Here is a 21,323-nt window from a genome sequence, read left to right on the forward strand (position 1 = left end):
TCTCTGTCTCTCATTCTCTCTCTCAAATAAATAAATAAGTAAAATCTTAAAAAAAAAAAAAAAAAGTGAAAACTGGGTACACACTCTGCTGAAAGTTTAACTAAAAGCAACTACAGAGGCACCCGGCTGGCTCAGTCAGTAGCACATGCAATTCCTGAACCCTGGATAGTGAGTTCAAGCCCCGTGGTGGGGGTGGAGTTTACATTAAAAAAAAATAATAATAATAAAAGCAACTATAAATTCCAGCGACATTAACAAAGTCAACTAAACTTCTGTCCCCACTTAACTAGAAATAAGAGAATCTGAAGTCAAGCCAGAGACTTACAAAAAATATCCTACATACAGTTCCAAAAGAAATCTAACTTCATTCTGAAAGAAGTATATAGTTTTACAAACAGGATGTCTTCTGGGTTTTTTTCTTAATAAATAACATCTATAGCAACACAACACTATGCCAGAAATATCTTTCATTTATTCACTAGCAAGTACATGCAACCACATACCTAAAATTAGAAAAAAAACAAATGGAACATAGGCACCTATATACAAAGAATCCCATTCTCCCCATGATGGGAATTCACTCATTCTTTCTCCCTTGCCCTAACATTTCTCAAGAGTGATATTATGCATGGGTTTTACTCACAGGGGTACATGGCGTTGCTCAGGATCAGCTCTGGTCAGTTCCTCCTCTTCGATATCAGACTCTCCTCCTGAGCTACTGTCGGTGACGTCTGAATCAAATGCTCGTTCACTGCACCTCAAGTTGGCTATACCACTGGCTGTAAATCTCTCCAATTCTTCTGAAATCGAATTGCTTTTCAGGAAATTGCTAAGTCCCTCTGAAGTGGTGGTCTCACTGGCAGCTTTTCTCAATGCAGCTTCAGCCTTTCGAGTCAGCATCAACTGGCTCCGGGGCCTCAAGGGTTCCAAGTTTGGCAGTTTGCTCAAAGTTTTCTCTAAAAATCCACCCAGTTGATGCTGTATATGCCTCTCCACCTGCTTGGCTTGCACAACCTGTAAGCGCTTCTGTAACCTGCGGGCACGGCTCTCAATGTCGGCCTGCCTCCGTAGTAAAGCTGTTATCCTTGTGTCAGAATCTAAAGCACTGAAAAGAATGGAAGACAGGGGGGGCTTTTTATCCTCTAACTTGACACCCCCCAAGTTAGAACTGGAGTCTGTGCCAGGTGATAATCTACTGCTTCCTTGAAGTGCCGGCTGTTCCATGGAATTTACAGAAGATTTGTTTGCAGTGCTATTATTGCTAAATATAGTTGTGTGTTCTACATCAAGGCTTCTATGTGGAAGAGTGCAATTGGTCAAACCCCCCTTCAAGTCCCCAGATTCAGATGCCACCACTTCACCCCCCTGAAGAGAAGATGAAGTGAGAGCTCGTTTTCCTGCATTGAGGGGACTGGAAATGTCATGATCAGAATGTGTGGAACTTTTAGTCAATTTCTTAGCCAACCCATTTACAGGTGCTTGTGGCAGAGCTGTCTGACCACTCGTATTCATGGTTCTAAGATTTTCTAAGGAAAACTCCAAAACTGGCTGTCTCCCCAACAGCTCAGCTCGGAGTTCATAGGACTGAGATAAGAGAGGATGAGATTTAAGGACTGTCTGCTTGCTGAAGACACCTTGCAATTTCAACGACTCCTTTGAGGGCACAGATGTTACATCGGAGCAGAGATAAGATGCTACCAGTGGTTGCAGCTTTCCCAACTCTTCCTTGGTAGGATTATTTCGGAAGTCTAGACTGGGATCCTCCGCAGCAATGGCTTTCCTTTTGGTTCCGTTGGCAGCAATAAGGATGTTGGCGTTGCCGTTATTTTCGGCACTGCCAGGGGACAAAGTGGAGGATGGGGGAGCCAGTTTGAACCGGATATGGTGTGCTTCAGCTGCTGCGTCAGTGAGAGCGGGCGCCATCGCAGCCATTCAGCACAGAGAGACAGGAAGTCCAGCCTCTCCCGGTGCCGAGGCCAGCTCCACGGCCCCTTACTGCCTCCCCAGAGAACAGACTAAAAGAGAAAAAAGAAAAGGAAGTTAGAAATATATGCACATTAGAAAACAACTCACATGCTTTTAATACAAACACTGCTTGAGGCTATAATCCAAACTCTGCCTCCAGAAAGAAAAACACTAAGACTAGTCTGGAAACCTGGATACTCAAAAAAGGGGGGTGGGGAGGTGACAATCCTTGCACAAAGAAAGAAGTCCACCCTTCTTTTTTGTCACTTGTTACCACAGACTGAAAATAGCCAAAACAGAAGTTCCGTTCTGAAAGAATCAGATTGTTAAAGTTAAATCATCTGCCTAAAAAAAAAAAAAAAAAAACCACTATAAAACTTCTTGAAATTAGTGGATTTAAAGCAAATGTATTGGGATGCCTGGGTGCCTCAGTCAGTTGAGCATCTGACTCTTGATTTCAGCTCAGGTCATGATCACAGGGTCACGAGATCAAGCCCCACATCCTCCTCTTCTCTCCCTCTGCCCCTACCCCTGTTCGGGGCGCGCTCTCTCTCTCTCTAAAATAAATAAATCTTTAAATAAAACAAAGCAAATGTATCAAACCAAACACTTAGCAATTAAACAGAAAAGAATTAGTAAGACACGCCCCATTCCTACCAAAAAGCTTGTATGCTGAACAGGTCTGTGCATTTCTCTTGCCAGAAAATCCAGTGCACATCAGCTTCTCACTTCTCTGACAGCTCACATCACCAACTTAACTGTATCACACCTGCTTTTTTTTGCTTCATCCAGTTTCTCTTCTTTCACTGTCCTCAATACAGCCCACCTCCAAAACTGCCCAACACATTTCTTTTCCTTTACCCCAAAACTTTTTAAGTTTATTTAATTAATCTCTACATCCAATGTGAGGCTCAAACTCATGACCCCAAGATCAAGAGTCGTATGCTCCTCCAACTGAGCCAGCCAGGCACCCCCTTTACCCGAAAACTTCTTGAAAGAATAATATAAATAGCTGCTTCTGCACTCTTCACCCATAATCTGGCTTCTAATCCTACTGCTCTGGCAAAGGGCACTAGTAATCTCATTATCAAATCCAATGGTCAAGTCTCAGTCCTCATTCTATGGGACTTCTATGAAGCATTAGGTAGTGCTGACCACCTCATTCTTCTGGAAATGCTCCTTTCCCGATGTCCTTGACACCAAGGTCCCTTCTGCCCTCTTCTCTCTCAACTCACTTCCTTGGTAATAACCACCTTGTATAGTGAGGCCTCCTAACACTCAGAAAAACTTGCTGAGCTTCACTAATTGACACTCCCACCCCCACGATCCTCAAGCTCCCTAAAACTCAAAACTCTCTTCTTCCAATACATTCTTCACCCTGTTTTATTATCTCAGTTAATGGCATTGCTTGCATTTAGTAGCCCAAGCTAAAAACCTTGGCCATTTGCCTCTTCTACATCACATTGGACTTATTTGGTCAGACAGCAAAAGGAAACTTATATAAAGAGCTAAGCCAATTATTTTTTAAATTGCTTTTTTTTTAAATTCCATTGTAGTTAACACAGTGTTTAGTTTCAGATGTACAATATAGTGATTCAGCAATTCCATACATCACTAAATGCTCATCAGAAGTGCCCTCCTTAATCCCTATCAACTATTTACCCATCCCCCACCCACCTCCCATCTGATAACCATCAACTTGTTCTTTATAATTAGGAGTGTTTCGGGGCGCCTGGGTGGCTCAGTTGGTTAAGCGACTGCCTTCGGCTCAGGTCATGATCCTGGAGTCCCTGGATCGAGTCCCACATCGGGCTCCCTGCTCGGCAGGGAGCCTGCTTCTCCCTCTGACCCTCCCCCCTCTCATGGGCTCTCTCTCTCTCTCATTCTCTCGGTCTCAAATAAATAAATAAATAAAATCTTTAAAATATATATATATATAATTAGGAGTGTTTCTTGATTTGTCTCTTATTTTTTCCCCTTTGCTTAATTTGTCTTGTTTCTTAAATTCCACAGATGAGTGAAATCATATGGTATTTGTCTTTCTCGGATGGACTTATTTCGCTTAGGCATTATACTCCCTAGCTCTTACCCATGTTGTTGCAAATGGCAAGATTTCATTCATTTTTGTGGCTGAATAATATATATATATATATACACACACACACACACACACACTACATATATGAATGGACCTGACCCATTCATCAGTCAATGAACACTTGGGCTGCTTCCATATCTCGGCTATTGCAAATAATGCTGCTATAAACATAGGGGCTAATAAGCCAGTTATTCTTAAAGCATGGCCTACAAACTTAGGAGCTCGAATTTCAGGGGTTCACAAGACCAAAGCTATTTTCATATTAATACTAAACTGTATTTGTCTCTTCTCACTGCATGGAAGTTTACACTGAGGGTGCAAAAACAAGGCTGAGCAAAACTGCAGGTACATTCACATAAATCAAGGCAGAGGCAATGTACTAACAGTCACTGGTCATTGTATGCTCTACTCATTGACAGTTTAAAAAAAAAAAAAAGTCCATTCCTTCTAATAATGTCTTTGATGAAATTATAAATCTTATTAAATCTCCAATCTTGAGTATGTACTTTTTTGAGTATACATTTTTAAATACTGTGTGATAAAAGGAAAAGTACACATAAAGCAACTTCTGCTTCTTTAAGAAGTCTGAGAAAAAGCATTATACAATTGATTTGCAAGCTGAACTGGAAGCATTTTTTGCAGGACATTATTTTTACTTGGCAGAACAACTGACAAACTATGGTTATTCAGACTTGAGTAGTTAGGTATTTTCTCAAAAATGAACAAAGTGAACCTATCATTTCAAGGAAAACCACTAATGTTTGTTGCCAATGATAAAATCTGAGTTTTCAAGCAAAAATAAGTATTTTGAAAACTTGTGCCCACCACGAGCTCGAAAATTTTCCCAATACTTAAAAAACTTGTTTCCGATTAAATAGATTCCTTCTAATATCAATGAATGTGAAATTTTTGATACCATATGTGTCAACATCTGGAAGATCTGCATAACTCAGTGAATGACCAAATGACCAATGTATGTTGGAAACTGATGCATGGGTAAAAGCAAATGCAAGACAGACCAATGGATTTTATCTAACAGAATACAAAAAATTCACTGACTTAAGTTTTTGCTTCCACAGTGCAACTAACCTTTATGAAACTACTACTTGTCAACTATGTGTGTAAGTGTCAAAGAATACCCACATTTATCTAAAAAGGCTATTATACTATTCCTCTATTTTCCAACTACCTATCTGTGTGAGGCCAGATTTTCTTTATACGCTTTAACCAAAACAACCTGTCACAACAGAATGTATGCTGAAGCAGATATGAGAACCTGTTTTCTACGAAGCCAGACATTAAAGAGTTTTGCAAAAACATAAAACAATACCATTCACTAAACCTTTCTGCTCTGGTAAAAAGTTATTTTTCATAATACGTAATGGGTTTTGTCATTTTAAAATGAATTAGTAAATAATTATTTTTAAAATTTCTCAAAGTTTCTAATACAGCAACTATTGATAACCCAAGGAAGTTCTTTGTGGTTCTCAACATTTTCTTTCTTTTTTTTTTTTTTTAAGATTTTATTTATTTATTTGACAGAGAGAGAGACAGCGAGAGCAGGAACACAAGCAGGGGGAGTGGGAGAGGGAGAAGCAGGCTTCCTGCCGAGCAGGGAGCCCGATGCGGGACTCAATCCCAAGGCCCTGGGATCACGACCTGAGCCGAAGGCAGACGCTTAACGACTGAGCCACCCAGGCGCCCATGGTTCTTAACATTTTCGAAGAGTAAAAAAGGGTCTTGAAACCAAAAAATTTGTGTATCACTGAACTAACGCAACCTCCTCCCCAGTCAAAAAAAAAAAGGGCAACTTCCAATTTGGTCAAACATTTTTATCTCTAGATCAATACCAACACAGGAATACAGGCCCTACAGGAATACACTAAGATTCTTTAAAGTATGACAATTCAAATTACTAATATTGAAATATTTAAGCAAATGACTGAGAAAACCATCCTTACAAATACCAGTACACTTAAAAGTCAAATTTGTCTATTGCTCTATATAATTTGCCAAAAGTTTCTTGTTCTAAGACTGTAGTTTAATAAACGTCCTATGAAATAACTAAGATCTTCTGGGGCTTACGGAGTTTTATCCTTATGGACTTTTCGGGCATATGGCATTCAATGTGTCACAAACTGTTCTATGTCCACTTTCCCTATTTGATTTTAAATTTAGTAATAATTCCTAATATAGTATAAACAGTTGTGCTACAGACCAAATGTCAAATGAACCAATGTTCACATTATTTGTTCAAAATACATTGAGTTAGTTTTATAAGATGCAAAGGATTTTCTCCCAGGGGCGCCTGGGTGGCTCAGTCGTTAAGCGTCTGCCTTCGGCTCAGGTCGTGATCCCAGGGTCCTGGGCTCAAGCCCCGCATCGGGCTCCCTGCTCGGCAGGAAGCCTGCTTCTCCCTCTCCCACTCCCCCTGCTTGTGTTCCTGCTCTCACTATCTCTGTCAAATAAAAAATCTTAAAAAAAAAAAAAAGGATTTTCTCCCATAAACAAAAATCACTATCAGGTCTTTCCCATCAAGAATGTCTCCTCTTCTGAACTGACATCAATACATAGTTGATAATAACAATGAAGAAAGGCGCGTTATCAGTATAAGATGAGCAATACAACATGTGAGAAGAGTAGCTGTGAGAAGTTGTAGTCTACTAACCCAGAGCTCTGCAGTAAGTCTCAGCCATGGCAGGAAACACCCCCGCCCCCCCCCATGGGGACCCAGGCAAGGACACAGATGTTACATAGCTTACACAAAACTTACTCAGGAAAACCCAGGCTCACCCAGCACACATAAAATGGGTCATAATTAACATCACACCACAGAAGGTACTTAAGCAGTTGGTTTAGAATTATACAATTCCTTAAAGTTCACAACTTAAAAATCTTCTGGCTCAAATCCCAACTTTTTCAAGATTTCTCTGGCCCTCTGAAAGTACATCTGTGAACTTGACATTAATCACGTACATCTCAAAGGCAAGAGTTTATTTTGTTTACACACGCTCTCCTCGGTCTCAGTATCCCCACAGGATGCACACTGCCAAGAGTAGTTACTAAAACAATCACCTAAATAAGTAGGGAGGGTGAAAGGAGAGAAGGGGAAAGGCAACCTCTTCAGAAGGTATTCCATTCCTAACTCCTAAATCTTTATTTCTGTATCAAAACAATACTGTTAAAAAAAAAACTGAAATCTTCATCCTTTCCCTTTACTGACTTAAAATACTATGCTGAGATTCAATGTTACCCCCAAAGACACTCACTCTGTTAAGTATGGGGAACAGGTCTGGCTTCACATTCTGGCTCTACCCTCATTTAAATTATTTATGTGGTTCCTCAATTTCCTCATCTGCAAATGACAGAGCCTACCACAAAAGGCTGCTTGATGATTAAATAAAATACTTACAATTACTTAGCCTAGTGCCTGATACAAACACCCATTATTTGCACTATTATTATAACCTATAGACAAAAAGCAAATATAAAAGGAATAAATTTCAGTAAGACTTCTTAATGCACAGGAAAAATATAAAGCAAATAGTTCCCTAAAACATCACTGTAGTTGAGGACCCATGCCCATAAAAATGGACATGGCAAATCTAGTTAGCACTCAGTATTAGCTGTAACTGCTATAGACTACCAAAGCTTAGAACTTTTCTTTAATTTTTGCTATATGTTTAGATTTACTTTTGTGTGTGGGGGGGGTAAAGAGCACAAGTGAGGGGTGGAGGGGCAGAGGGAGAGAATCCTAAGCAGGCTCCATGCCCAGCACAAAGCCCAATGCGGGGCTTGATTTCACAACCCTGAGATCATGAGCCAAAATCAAGAGTGCGACGCCTAACCAACTGAGCCACCTTGGCACCCCTAGATTTACTTTTAATACTTCATGATGTTGCTTACAATAAAAAGAAAGCAAATCAAATGCCCAACAACTTGTTTAAAGTATGCAACAGCCATGCAACCATAAATAATAACAATGTAGAACTACATTTACTGACTTGAAAAAGTGCTTGCTCCACTGTTAAATGAAAAAACAGAAAGGTGTTACAAAAAACAAAACTCATACTATGGGCTCATTTTTGTCTAAAAAAAAGTAGGTGGTTAAGATTCTTTTGTCTTTTGTTTTCTAGCATATATACTGTCTCCACCATAAACATCTACTACTTGCATAATAAAAGGAAAAGAAGCAAAAAGAAAATAATGCAAATTCTTAACCAAAAAATCTGAGTAAGGCAAAATGTCAAGGTAACTTTCAAAAATTTAACATACTGAGCAAAATGTTCATTAAAGCAATGATTCCCATCCCACTTGAATCCCAAAAGCTTCACTCTTCAATTTAAAGCAGAGAAAGACTCTCAAGCAGTTTTACAAAAACAGAACTTATGATAAATAACCTTTCTCCAAAGAATACAAAGCATTAAAAGCTGTAATTAACTTATTAATCCTCATAACTACCTGGGCAGGTTTCAGGATGGGATTATAACTTCCAATTTACTAGTGGGGACAGATAATATTAAGTTGTACCGTACGTTCAAAATAAAGAAACCTAAAATATCCCAATTTTTAGTTCATTTAATAAACCACAATCTGACACATGCTGTCACTGACATTAATTAAGATCCTGCAGTAAGTTTGAAGAAACTCAAAAAGAGGGCTATAAAAGATTGAGCTAGGTATTAATGGTTCTCCTCCCAGTTCCAAGGAAGCATTTTGGGGACTGGAAGATGTCAGATGGGTTCAGCAGGCAAACACATTTGGGGAAAACTGTCCTGACGGAGATTCACAATGCATTTCATCAGACTGAATACTTAAATGCTTGCCTTTACCAAACCAAATGAACATTCTTTTTTCCCATTACACCTATTAGTATCTTGCAGAACACTGTTCTGAAGGATACAAGTTGGGATAAAGTTCAATTATGTAACCTTCAGGGTCTCTTCCTATGCTTATGATTCTCTTAGTCTAAACTGAAATACAGGTTCAAGGAAAAACTTCCACCTGACACAAGCAGCACTTGGGAGGCAAAAATATACCCCTAGGGCAGCTTCTCAACACTAGCACTACTGCCATCCTGTGCCAAATACTTTTTTTGTGGTGGGGAGGGGCCTCTCCTCTGGCAGCATCCCTGGCTCCACCCACTAGATGCCAGCAGCACCCTTCTACCAGTAATGACAACCCAAATCACCTCCAGACACGTCACATGTCCCCTAGGGGGCAAGATCACATGTTCCAATAGAAAACCACTGCCTAGATACAGACTTTATACATACATGTATTTTTTTTAACTGTTGTCCGCATAAATATTTTCTTTGCAGGAAGCAAAACATATCTTAGCTGCTTCAAACACTCCACATCTACAAGTGAAAGCCTTGTCTTATTCCTTTAGAGTTCCCAAGACAGGACTCCAGGTACACAAGAACAATCTGGCAGCATCCACCTTGCAAAAATGTTGATAAGCCGCAGAGACCCAAGGAGAGGGGTGTGGCCACTGGGCTGGCCAACAAACCACACTTTCCCTGGAAACAGAAGCACAAATCAGATGCGGAAGAAAAGTCTGCCCATAATGTGGCTTCTATTAGTCTCTTCCCCACCATTACCTCATTACTCTGCACTAAGTAAAGAAATAGGAGCAGGAAGGATGGTTAGGGAAGTGTCCATGAGGTTGTCAAAATTTCAACTGAAACTTGAAAATTAGCTAAAATATCATCACGTAAAAGGCTATAGCAAGAGAATGGTAATGTGGCATTCTTGTGAAAGGAAATGGCATGGGAAAAGGCAAGGCTGTGGGAAAACATAGGACATCCTGGAGGCTAAAAGAAATGATCAATTTACTTGAAATATAAAGCATATTTTAACGGAGGAAACAGTACAGAAAAAAGTGGAAAGGCAGTCTAAAGCCAGATCATTAATGGACAACCTTGAGTAGCCACCCTTAACTCACACTTAAAGGCAGCAGAATGTCATTAAAGGTTTTTCAAATAGGAAGTGACACACCAGAACTGTGCTTTAGAGACCAGGTGGACAGGATGGATTAAAAGAAAGTAAAAAGGCAAAGAGCACTGATGAAGCTACAGCAGTAACCCAGACAGGGTGCAGCCAGGAGCACAACTAAGGTGGTCGCCACAGCAGAATCAGCAAAGTTTCCCCTCCAAGCTTAAACACAGAAGTTGGAAGGGGCTAAAGTTTGTAGAAGGGCCAAATAAACGACACAAACAAAATGTGAAGGCTCTTAAAGACAGAAGACTCTCTTTCCTTCATAACTTCATCTCCTTCATGATGAAATCCTTCCATTTATTTCTCATAAGGCTATTCGGGTGGTATATCCTTTCTATTCCTAACCTTATCAACCCAAACCCAGTCTGGGGCCTCATTAACTCAAACCTAAATTATGCTAATGACTTCTTGACAGCCTTGGTCCTTCAATCTGGTCCGTACCTTTTTATTACCTCACTTCTCTACTCTGGAATAGCTCCTCGTGCATTTCTCAGAAGTCCAAATTCTCCAAGATGAAATTTAACACAGTATCACAGCAAATGGATCAGGTACAGTGGACCTAGAACTCCCCCAGATTCCCAACTCCATAAACTCTGCAGCTTCTACCTGGAAGACCCTTCTAACTTTTAGGCTCAAAATTTAATTAATACTTCAATACATGGCATTTCCACAAAAACTTTTCCAGACTGTTCAGATTCACATCTCTCTCTTCCTGCTTAAATTGTACGATGCACTTAAAAAGTCAACATCACTCGGGCGCCTGGGTGGCTCAGATGGTTAAACGTCTGCCTTCGGCTCAGGTCATAATCCCAGAGTCCTGGGATCGAGTCCCGCGCATCGGGCTCCCTGCTCCACGGGAAGCCGGCTTCTCCCTCTGCCTCTCTGTCTCTCTCTCTGTCTCTCATGAATAAATAAATAGAATCTTAAAAAAAAAAAAAAAAAAGTCAACATCACTCAATTCAAACTATCTGAATGTTCCCCAATTGTCAATTTATGAATTCTAGTTCCACGATGGCGAAGTTCCTTAGCATCCTTCTTAGGCATGCTAACTTTATCTAAAGCTTGGAACACAGTAAGCACTGTGGGTACTTAGTGACTGGGCTAGAGCAGTCAAAAGACATCATTTTGCTACCCAGAGAAAGATGAGGAAATTCTAATGAAGAAACTAACACACTCGAAATAATGGGAAAGGATTTGAGAGATGATCCACGAAGACCTCCTATGAACCAAGTGGTACATGTACAGCTTCTCAAGAAGAGAAAGAGAGGAAGAATGCAGCTATGTAGTGATCTCTGATAAAGTACTGAAAGCTACATAATGGGACACACTGCAAAGTATTTCTTTTACGTGGAAACAAATGTTTTGTTATGGAATACAATAGAGAATAGGAGGCAAACTTTTTATTATAAAACGAACTAATGGGGACTGTACCCACCCTAGTCCCTGATATGTTCCCATGCCAACAGGGCTTCTTATAACTGAATACGGTTTGGGTTTATAATTACTAAGGGAAACACAGCTCTGACGGGAGGATAGGTTATTATTACGACTGCTGTTCACTAACATTAACTAACCTTTTACTATGTCACTGTACTGTTTTATACATATGCTCTCATTTAATCCTCACAACATTAAAAAGCAAGTACTCTTACTCTCGTTTTATAGATGAGGAACCTTGATGCTCAAAAGTTAAGTAATGTGCCCAAGATCAAACAACTACTAAGCTGCAGAGGGAGGATTCCAATTCAAACCTCTAGATCTAAAACCCATGCTTTTAACTACTACCCTAAGTAGCTGAAGGCTAGATTTAAACTGGAAGAGCCTTAATTGCTAGACACTAGACGTGGAATTTTAGTCTTTAGACGAAAGTCAGTGAGGGAACACCAACTGATGATCTCCAATAAACATTTTATGAAAATGCCTACAACATTCAAATCACCACACTAAGTGCCTACAAGAATGAAAAGGACCACTCAAGACAGACACTACTGTGTGATCAGGGAATCCCAGGGAACCACATTAAGGGGCCCTCACACAAGCCGAATCAGTAGGGTCATAAAAGGCTTCCCAAAGGAGGCAGTATCTTAGTTGAAACCTAAAGAGTAAGTAGGGAGGGCCCAGCATCACTCATAACAGCTACTTCAAGAATCCCATATCCAAACCCATTCCCTGCCCCCAACACCAAATCCAAAACCAATTCCTGTCGCTCAACATTCCCCATGTGAGTGAATACTGATCCCAACTACTGATTTACCAGCTATCATAGATAACTCATTTAAGCACATACTAATGCCACATACAAGTAATAAAAAGACTATAGAAGCAGTTTCATTAATGACAAAGATAAGAGGATAGAAAGTAGGTGCAAAGGTAAAACCAGATGATAAATACTGTGCTTTGCGTGAAGGGGTCAAGGAAGGGTTCCAGAAAGAGAGGACATTCTGACTGAATTTTGAAGCCTGAGTAGGGAGGGTTCAATAGGTAGAATGATAGGCACATTCATTGCATCCTAATGCCACTGCCTCAGTTCACAGCCTCATTATGTACTACAGTAAATTCAGGCAGTAATAATCTCCCAACTGTTCTTTCTTCCTGTCTCAGCAAGCCTTCAGTCTAGCGTCCACTACCAAAATAATTATTAGAAAGGAAGGAGAAAAAGACATAAATCTGACCTTGCTGTGATCCTCTTAAAAATCTTTCAGTGACTCTAGGGTAAGGATAAACTCCCTACACAGCATATATCTGGCCCCTTTTTACACTCAGCTTCATCTCCAACCTGTCCCCACTCCAGCCACCTGAATCTTATTTATAGCTCCAGGCTCTTTCCATGCCCTTACACCTCTGCCCGCACTACTCTTTCTTTTCAAGGTTCACTTCCAAGATCACATGCTCTTTCAAGTATTCCCCATTCATTACAGGTTGAGTTAGGGGTCCTTCCCTCTCTAGGGTCTTATCTGCACTCTCATGACACCCTGGGCAACAGCTCATAATGTAATATAAACTCCCAATCTTGTCTGTCCCTTCCTTCCCTAGACTGTACACTTCTCTTTAAAAAAAAAAAAAAAAAGAGGGGGAGGGTTATGGCTTGTTTTATCTCTATCCCCTACATGTAGCACTGTGCCTGGCAGAAAGAAGACCAATACACGTTAGGTAACCCGAGCACTGTATGTTGAATGCATCAGATGGGGATCCATTATGAAGTTAATAGAATGTCTGATCATAAAGATAACAACCTAACGAGAAGCAGGCATCAAGTGAATCTAGCACAGACTTCATCTACCTCAGGTTCCAGTCATTTTCAATGCCAAGCACCTGCACTCAGACTGGCAAACTTTTTAAATGTACTTTTTAAACTATTAAATTTGGTTACATAAGTCTTTTGAAAGCAGTATCTACCAAAAATTTTAATGCAACTACCCAAACATTTACCTAGTAACTGCACTTCTAGGAACCTATCCAACAGAAAATACTCTCATAGGTAAAGAAATATGCATAATTCTTTCACTGAAAAATTTTAACACAAGGAAAAAAACTGAACTTAAAAGACACACTAGAATACTATGCAGTTATTTAAAAGAGAACTGCATAATTTAATTTGAAAAACCTCTATGATATACAGCTACATAAAAAAAGCCACATAACAAGTATAATCCCATTTGTGTTTAAAAACATATAAACAGAAAACTTTTGAAAAATGACTATGTATCAAAGTATATATTGGAGTTTTATCCTATTTCTACCCTATCATCTGAATTCAAATTTCCTACCAATCTAGCTCACAAAAGAAAGAAAAATGTATTTTTATCTCATTTCTTTCTAACAAACTCTAATAATACGAGTGTTTCTGAACAATCCTAAAACCAGACACTGCTTGAAGGGTCCAAGCAATTCAAAAACTTACCTTATCCCTTAAGAGTTTTGAATTAATGATAAAAAAAAAAATTAACTTTTCCAATGCCAGGAAAAAAGTTAATACTAACATCCTCCTTTCATTCACTTGGGAGGCCAAAGGGAAAACTAAGCGGTAAGCAGTAAATCAGTAACTGAAAAACAGCAGTCCAGTTTTTTTTGATATATGCTTGAGGTCTTCAAACATCCTCAGTTCTCCATGGTAATGTATGAACAGTTTAATCAAACTTCCCTGACATTTCAACTTAATCAACTAGTATTTCTACAAAGCCTCTCTACTAGCAAACATCAGAAACTAAACTAATCAGCTTTCACCTCTGTCCCTTCACACCCTCCGGGGGAGGTGCTAATAAGCAGTTACAAAGGCCAAATAGCAAATAGCAAGAGAAAGCATACATACCAGTTTTTAGCAATTTTTGGTCTAACATCCTAACAACAAAATTGTTATTCACCTTTTTTATTCCTCAACATTTGCCCTCCAACTGAATTTAACCAGGTCTGACCTTAAGCTGCTCCTTTCTTAAAAAGAATTTAAAAGGTGAGGGGCTCCATTAAGTTTGATACTACTCAACTTTTTCCAAACAAGGGAAGAATATGCTGTATTTAAAATTCAGAAGGAGATCTCATTTGGGATTCCTGTTCAAGTAACAAGAACCAGAGTTTTTGATAACATTTAGATAAAACTGCGCTGAATTTACCTCCACCTTATTACATTTCCTGACTCCCAAAAGCTTGGGGTGGCAACTGTAATTCTAAAAAAATTAGAACTAGAGAAAAAAGGCAAGTTTACAATCAACAACAATAAAATGTATAGCTAAATAATTCTCAGCTAAATAACTCCCTAGGGGGTCGGGCATTCAAATGTTAAAATTTTATGGAGCTAGCTTAAAATCTTGGAGAAAAGCAAGGCTTGCAGAAGGTAACATTCATTAAACAGTTACTATCTGCCAGACACTGCAACCCAACAACAACAAAAAAACAAGAATTTAAAACGTCTCCACGTTGAAGGCCTCCCGGCATAAAAAAGTTTAAAATCCTCATATATGCTCTTTAAGTTTCTCGTTCAGACTACGCAAGCTTATTTTTCATTCATGAATTGTCAGTTGTGCTCTCTACACTGAAGCTGGTTTCCTTGTACTCTGCATTTTTAGCTTTACCTTTATTCTATCAAAGACATGTAAAAGGTTAACACACGTAAAAAGTACCTATTTCAGTTCTTTTTGGAAAATCACATCAACTGGCTTATTTTCTTCTATACATTTTACCCTACATTGTAAAAGACAAGCACATGGCATAATGTAGGAACAAATGGTAACTGAACTAATAACTAAGAGAGACCCTTCCACACATCTTTTTCCTATGACCCACAAACTGCAAGTGACACCCAAGGATACCACTTACTTTCTACCCCTTCTTGTGGCCTTCAAAATTGAGTTGGTGACCTCTGGTACAGTGGGATATTTGTCTTTTCTAATTCATACTGTCTTTTTGATCTCACATTCCAGGGAGTAGGAAGTACTGATGAAAGAGTTTTATTTTGTGTTATGAATTATTGCACTCAGGCAGGAGTATTTTTGCACAACTTTTAGTATGCCCAGAGGCTAATAAGCATTTATTAGGATAGAAACTATAATTCAAACATACATCTTCAGAATCAACATGAAGACTCAAAAACTAGTCTGAATTTAGATTTCCAGAAAGTATTTAAAGTCCTATTTTAGGAAAAGGACATGGTCCAAGTACTCATTGCACTGACACAGTAGGCAAGCCAGGTGTTTAGGCCATTTTATTAGAGACACCTGCACTGTACTCTTTCATAAAGTGATCAAGTAAAACGGGACCAAAGTTAAAATATGCTTCCTGAGACATAGAACAGTTTAACCAATCAAGCCAGAAACTTAATCTAAAAGAGAGAAAGAGGGTGGTGAAAAGGTGCTTTAAAACTAAATAAACCGCTCAATGACAAGATTTATTCTGGGGCAATCCACAAAAGACCACATACTTAGCGTGTACTATTCCCTCCTTTCCAAACTCAGGGGAGATATCCTTTGCGGGGGGGGGCGGGAGGGGGATCAATTTTTAAAAATCTCTCTCCAGGAAGGAAGTCACTTAGTTTCTGTATCTTAACAGCTTCACCAAGAAAAAAATAACCCCTACCAATTCCCCCAAGGAAGCTGACTAAATATAAGAGGAATAGGCATTACTCTTTAAACAAAGGATTTTCAATAACTTGTTTTGAAAATCCAATATGCACTAGCATATTTTTTACATTTTAAAATTGCTTTTCCAGCATAACAAGGCAACTAAGCTTTACTCCACTCAATGCTAAAATACCTTCTCAAACCAGCATCACCACTCATAATGGCCCTCTGTTTACAGTTTACATAATTCTGGTTACGTCAAACAGAACAAATCTAAAACTTGTTATTCACCTTAAAATACAATTAAAATCTGTGGTCAACCCAATAAAATGGAATGATGTAGAGACACTGCTTACAGTGTAGCATTACTGAAGAAGGAAGAGTACTGGCAGTGTTTGAAGAAGAAAAAAAATGGGAGTATTTTCCTTTCTTCTCACCTTGATAAAAGCTCAAAAGTGAACTAGGCTTACTCATTTTCCAGCTTCCAGAATTTTCCTCAACAGGATAATGTTAAGTCTAACAATCAAAGAATGTTCTGCAGGTTTAACCACAGAAATAACGTGTGTAGGCAGGAATAAAAAAAAAATCAGACAAAAATTTAACATCTCACTTTGGTAAAGCACAAAAGTCAAATACTAACATTCTGAATAAGGCTTTCAGGAAAGATGAAGGGACACTTCTAAATACTTCATTCAACAGATTCATGTAAGTGGAAGGACCAAAAGCCCTGCCTTACCTCAAACTCTATCAATAATTAATTGATCACTCTCAAATGTCTACAGACACAAATCAAAAAGTTATTTTATATATACTTAAATGTAGTAGTCCTCAGAAACCATCTTCACTATAACACAGATGTTAAGAATCGTTGTCACATCTAACGTTTCCCTCCAAGTAGTGCATACTTGAGAAATAAAGTTAACCACCTCAAATCATGAGATCACTAACAAATATATCAAATACGGGAAAGGTCAAAGAAATTGCAATTCTGTTGGAGAAACAAAGCGGAAATCAAAATCAAAATTCCATGACTGAGGACAGTTACCCTACATATAATACATTTTTTAAATTCCCAAGGGATGAGCATTTTTACCTTGCCTTATTTTTAGAACTACACATCACACTGTACATATCACATGACATGATGTAACTGTTAGCAAAGAAAATGGCCCAAACCATTAAAAATATACATGATAAAAGGAAATGAATCAATGCACTTAAGAATCACTACATTTCATTTTTACTTTTTTTTTAAAGATATTTGCTAACTCACTGTAGACTTCTTTTTAATTGGAAAAGTAGCTAGTAACCTATGTAAAACAAGAGAAAAACATACTTGATATTTTATAATATAGAAATTTACCCAATTACTGGGAAAACTGAGATGAAGAAACATATAACGAAACAATTCTTCTAAACCTCAAGGATTAAAAGCAAAAATTCTCTGGATCAAAAATGCAACAGAAACATGATGAAATACCTTTAGGTGGAAAACAATTATTACTCAAAAGTATTCCCTGTTGTTGGGAGAAAAAAATAGTTTTAACTGACAATGGCTGCAGACAACTGAAAATTTCTAAATTGGTCAGGCAGTTTATTAGAAAAGGAACCAAGTATATCATATAGAAGGGGGAGGGGAAAACACACCCACTTATTAAGCCTTTGTAAACAGTGGTACTTAAAAGACCCAAGAAGCTGGGAAAAATCAAAACTACAGACTATTCTAAAAAATGCAAAACATATTCCAACGTACTACTTTCCATACTTGAAAAGGCTTTAGAGACAAAGTTCACTAACAATCTATAACTATATCATGATTATGCAAGGCAAAGATTATGTAATTTTATCATTTATTATAAATGTTCTCCTACTCTCAAACTAAAACAACTAAAATGTTTTGATCTCTCCAATGGGGAGAGGGTAGGTTCTTCTGGACTACAATTTAAAAATATAAACACACACCCCAAAACAAACAAAAAAACACAATGATTGCTAGCCACGTGACAAAGGAGATGGCAACACCAGGATTGTGAATGGAGGGGAGGGAGCGAGGCAGGAGGACTAGGAAGATTTCTCGGAACTTTGGGGAGCTCGGGATTCGGGTCTCCCGACCCTTAAGGGACCAAACTCTAGCCCTACAAGTTGTATCGTTAACATTCTCAAATACAGTTTTATTAACAGATCAGGAAAAATGCTCCAGTTGACCTCCAGAATAAAAGGGGGGAAAATCAGAGGAAAGAGAGGTTAAAGTGGCGCCATCATGTCACCCCTTCTCCCCTAAGGCAATCTATAAGCAATAGTTAAGTAACGTGTTTCTCCAAAAAACCACACTGGGATCCCGACAATGGAAAACAAAAGAATTTTTAAGTAAAATATGAGGGTAAGGTTGTTTATCGGATGGAAAACAATCAAACTATTTGCTGAAGAATCAAGACAGTCAGCCGGAAAACAGGCCCCCCAAACTCACTTAAAAGCCAATAAATGCCTCTTCCTCTTTAGTTTTTTTAAAAAGCAAACAAACACGTCCGCCTGAGGGAGACTAGATCTGAAAACCCAAGTGACCTCAATATACAGGCAACAAAAATAATAAATACACGAAACAAATAACCATCTGACTTAACAATCAGTTGTGATACACACCGTGAAACGCGCAAGATGTGTGTTCGAGCAGAGAAAGGCCTTCTGCAGTCAAGAGAAGTTCAAGGCGAGAGCCAGAGTTTGTTTGGGGTTTTTTTCCACGGGAATAAACCGTGTTCGTAAGGCCGCATTTTTAAATAGAACGCCAAAGGAAAAGCTGGCGAACGAGGCGGCAGCTGGTGGGGAAGGGCCCCCGCACACCCCCGCCCTTGGGGCGACTCCCAGCCCCGGACCCGCAGCGGGGAAGCCCGGAGAGGCCATTTAAAGTTCCGGGGATTTTTCCTGCCCTGCCCTGCCCTTCTAGTTACAACTAACAAAGAGAGAGAGAAATGGGAGCTACAGGGAGAGCGAGGAGAAGGAGAAAGGGCAGCGGGAGGAGGAGGAGGAGAGGAGCAGCAGCAGCAGCACCTACCACGTGATGGAGGAGCGTTGCCCGGGCGGATTCAGCCCCACAAAATGGGCGCAGTTTGCAAACAGCCCCCGGCCTGGGCGCCGAGGGCCGGCGGCGGCAGGCGGGGGCGCGCGGCGGCGGCTCCGGCCCGGGCCCGCCGCTCTCCTCCCCCCCGGCGCCCGGAGCCGCCCTGACTTTCCGGGCGGGGGGGGGGGCGAGGCGGAGGGGGAGGGGAAGGCGGCGGCGGCGGGGAGCGGCCGCTTTTTCTTCTCTTTCGGGCCCCTTCTCCGGCCTTCCTCGGCTCCGGCGGGGCCTGGGCACGGCCGGGGACCGCAGCCCGGCCGGGAGGACTGGCGGGCGGGGGCAGAGGGTGAAGCCGCCCCCCCGCCCCGCACAAACAAGCGCCGCCGTCTGCAGCCCGAGCCCGCACCCCAGCCGCCACCCCCGCACGCCTCTTCCCGGCCGGGGAGCGCGCTCCGGCCGCCCCCCGCGCCTCCGCGGCGAGACGAGTCGGCTTCGCTACGGTGCTCTGTTCTCCCGCCGGCTCGGCGAGCGGTGGCGGCGGTGGCGGCGGCACTGGGAAAATGGCGGCCGAGCTCCTTTTCCCTCCCCCCCTTTAATCTGAAGCGGAGGGAGAATGGAGCGAGCGAGCGAGCGGGCGAGCGCCGGGGACACGGGGAGGAGGGACAGCAGCGCCTCCGCCGGCTGCGGCTGCGGCGGCGAAGGGCCGCTCCGCCCCGGCGCGCCGCCAGGGGGCGCCCGCCGCGCCGCCCCCGCGGGCCGCCAGGAGGCGCGGCCGCCGCCGCCTCAGTCATGGCTCCTCGCCGCGGCCGCTGTTTCTGCACCTCCAACTGCGGAGGCCGCGGCGCCGGGACCCAGCTGCTCCCAGACGTGCGGCGACGGCACGCGGCACTGCGGCAGGCGGGAGCGGGCCCTCGCTCCGGCAGAGGTGAGGCTAACCTGAGGCACTGACGCCGTCACATTCCCTCCGCGCTGGGGCTGGCGGGGCCGCGCGCGCCGGCTAGGAGGGGGCAAGGCAGGCAGGCGCGGCGGAGCAAGAGGACGTGAGCGAGGAACTGTTTGCACTGTGTAGTAAACAGGCTAATGCCGTCGGTGCCACACTATTCCAGGGCTAAACGCGCGCTGAATCGGGTAGGAAGCTCCCTGACCAGTGAAGCGCTTTCTGCCGCCCTTTGTCCTAGCCGACTGCCTCCGTACACTGCAGCACGCCTGGGCACTAGCCCCAGCGCAGCGCTCCGCAGCCGCCAGGGTGGAAAAAAAAAAAAAAAAAAAAAAAGGCGCACGTCGTCAATGCGCAGGCGCAGGCAGGGCCCGCGCCGGGCCAGCCCGGGAAGGGACAGCCGGGAGCGAGAGGGGAAGTGATGGCCCACCCGCGCCGGGCCCGCTGGGAACTGTAGTTTTCGTTAAGAAGCACGCGTCTTGTTTTGGGTGTCATGGCTTGGCAGATCCGCCAAAGCAGGCAAATGGCATTACACAATGAGTATTTATGCTTCCTGTCGCCACCAAAAGGAAGTTCACTGCTATGCTAAAAGTTTAACAACTCCACAGAGAAACCCAAATCTCACAACAAAAAGCAAACTTCCCACTTTCCTACCAGAGTTGGTTTAAAGTGGTGGCACTTTATCGTTTCTCATGACCAGTTTGTCGGCACAGTATTTTATTCCTCTCCCAAAACAGGGCCATAAAATAATGGAACCTTTTCTAGATGAAAAAAGTTAAGCAATATAATGCAAAGTGTCATACAAAGTTTAATTCCACTATCCTTTAAAACCAAAGAAAAAGTTGCCAAAGGATTAATTCAGTGCTTTGAGATTTTAAAAACGAACTCTGGGATTCATCAGAATTTACTTTAAATGACTGAACAACAACAACAACAAAATGATTCCAACAATTAAATCATCAAATTCAGCAAGATAGAAAAAGGAAGATGAGAAATGCTCAATACTGTGAAAAAGGAAGATGAGAAATGCTCAATACTGTTTTGTGGCTTACCAGAACCAATATCCGGTGGTATGCCTCGCTTCTGCTAGTCAAAAAAAACACCCTCAGTCCTCCACAAAGTTACAATAACTCACCAGCTCCTATAGCATCTACACCTATGTTTCCATCAGTTTCCATCTGTACTCTTAAAATCACACTATCAATGATAGTTAGTCATGGT

General features: G+C 41.4%; 1 protein-coding gene across 5 annotated transcripts in view; it reads right to left on the reverse strand.

Annotated features, from left to right (window-relative positions):
• The window catches only part of KANSL1 (KAT8 regulatory NSL complex subunit 1), a 182,789-nt gene that overhangs the window by 135,340 nt on the left and 26,126 nt on the right, over positions 1–21,323 (reverse strand). For 3 of the 5 annotated variants that reach the window (XM_035030394.1, XM_035030395.1, XM_035030391.1), the window contains exons 1-2: positions 19,163–19,331; positions 644–2,015 (exon numbers count right to left, since the gene is read on the reverse strand). In XM_035030394.1, the coding sequence (XP_034886285.1) occupies positions 644–1,932 (1,289 nt within the window). In that variant the 5' untranslated portion in view covers positions 1,933–2,015; positions 19,163–19,331. Of the gene's footprint in view, positions 1–643; positions 2,016–18,753; positions 19,037–19,162; positions 19,332–21,323 lie in introns of those variants that run through there. The other 2 variants (XM_035030392.1, XM_035030393.1) reach the window with 2 other exon arrangements.

This window comes from Mirounga leonina, unplaced genomic scaffold (genome assembly GCF_011800145.1).
Source record: "Mirounga leonina isolate KUSES-001 unplaced genomic scaffold, KU_Mleo_1.0 Mir_364, whole genome shotgun sequence".
In the NCBI taxonomy this organism is placed as follows: domain Eukaryota; kingdom Metazoa; phylum Chordata; class Mammalia; order Carnivora; family Phocidae; genus Mirounga; species Mirounga leonina.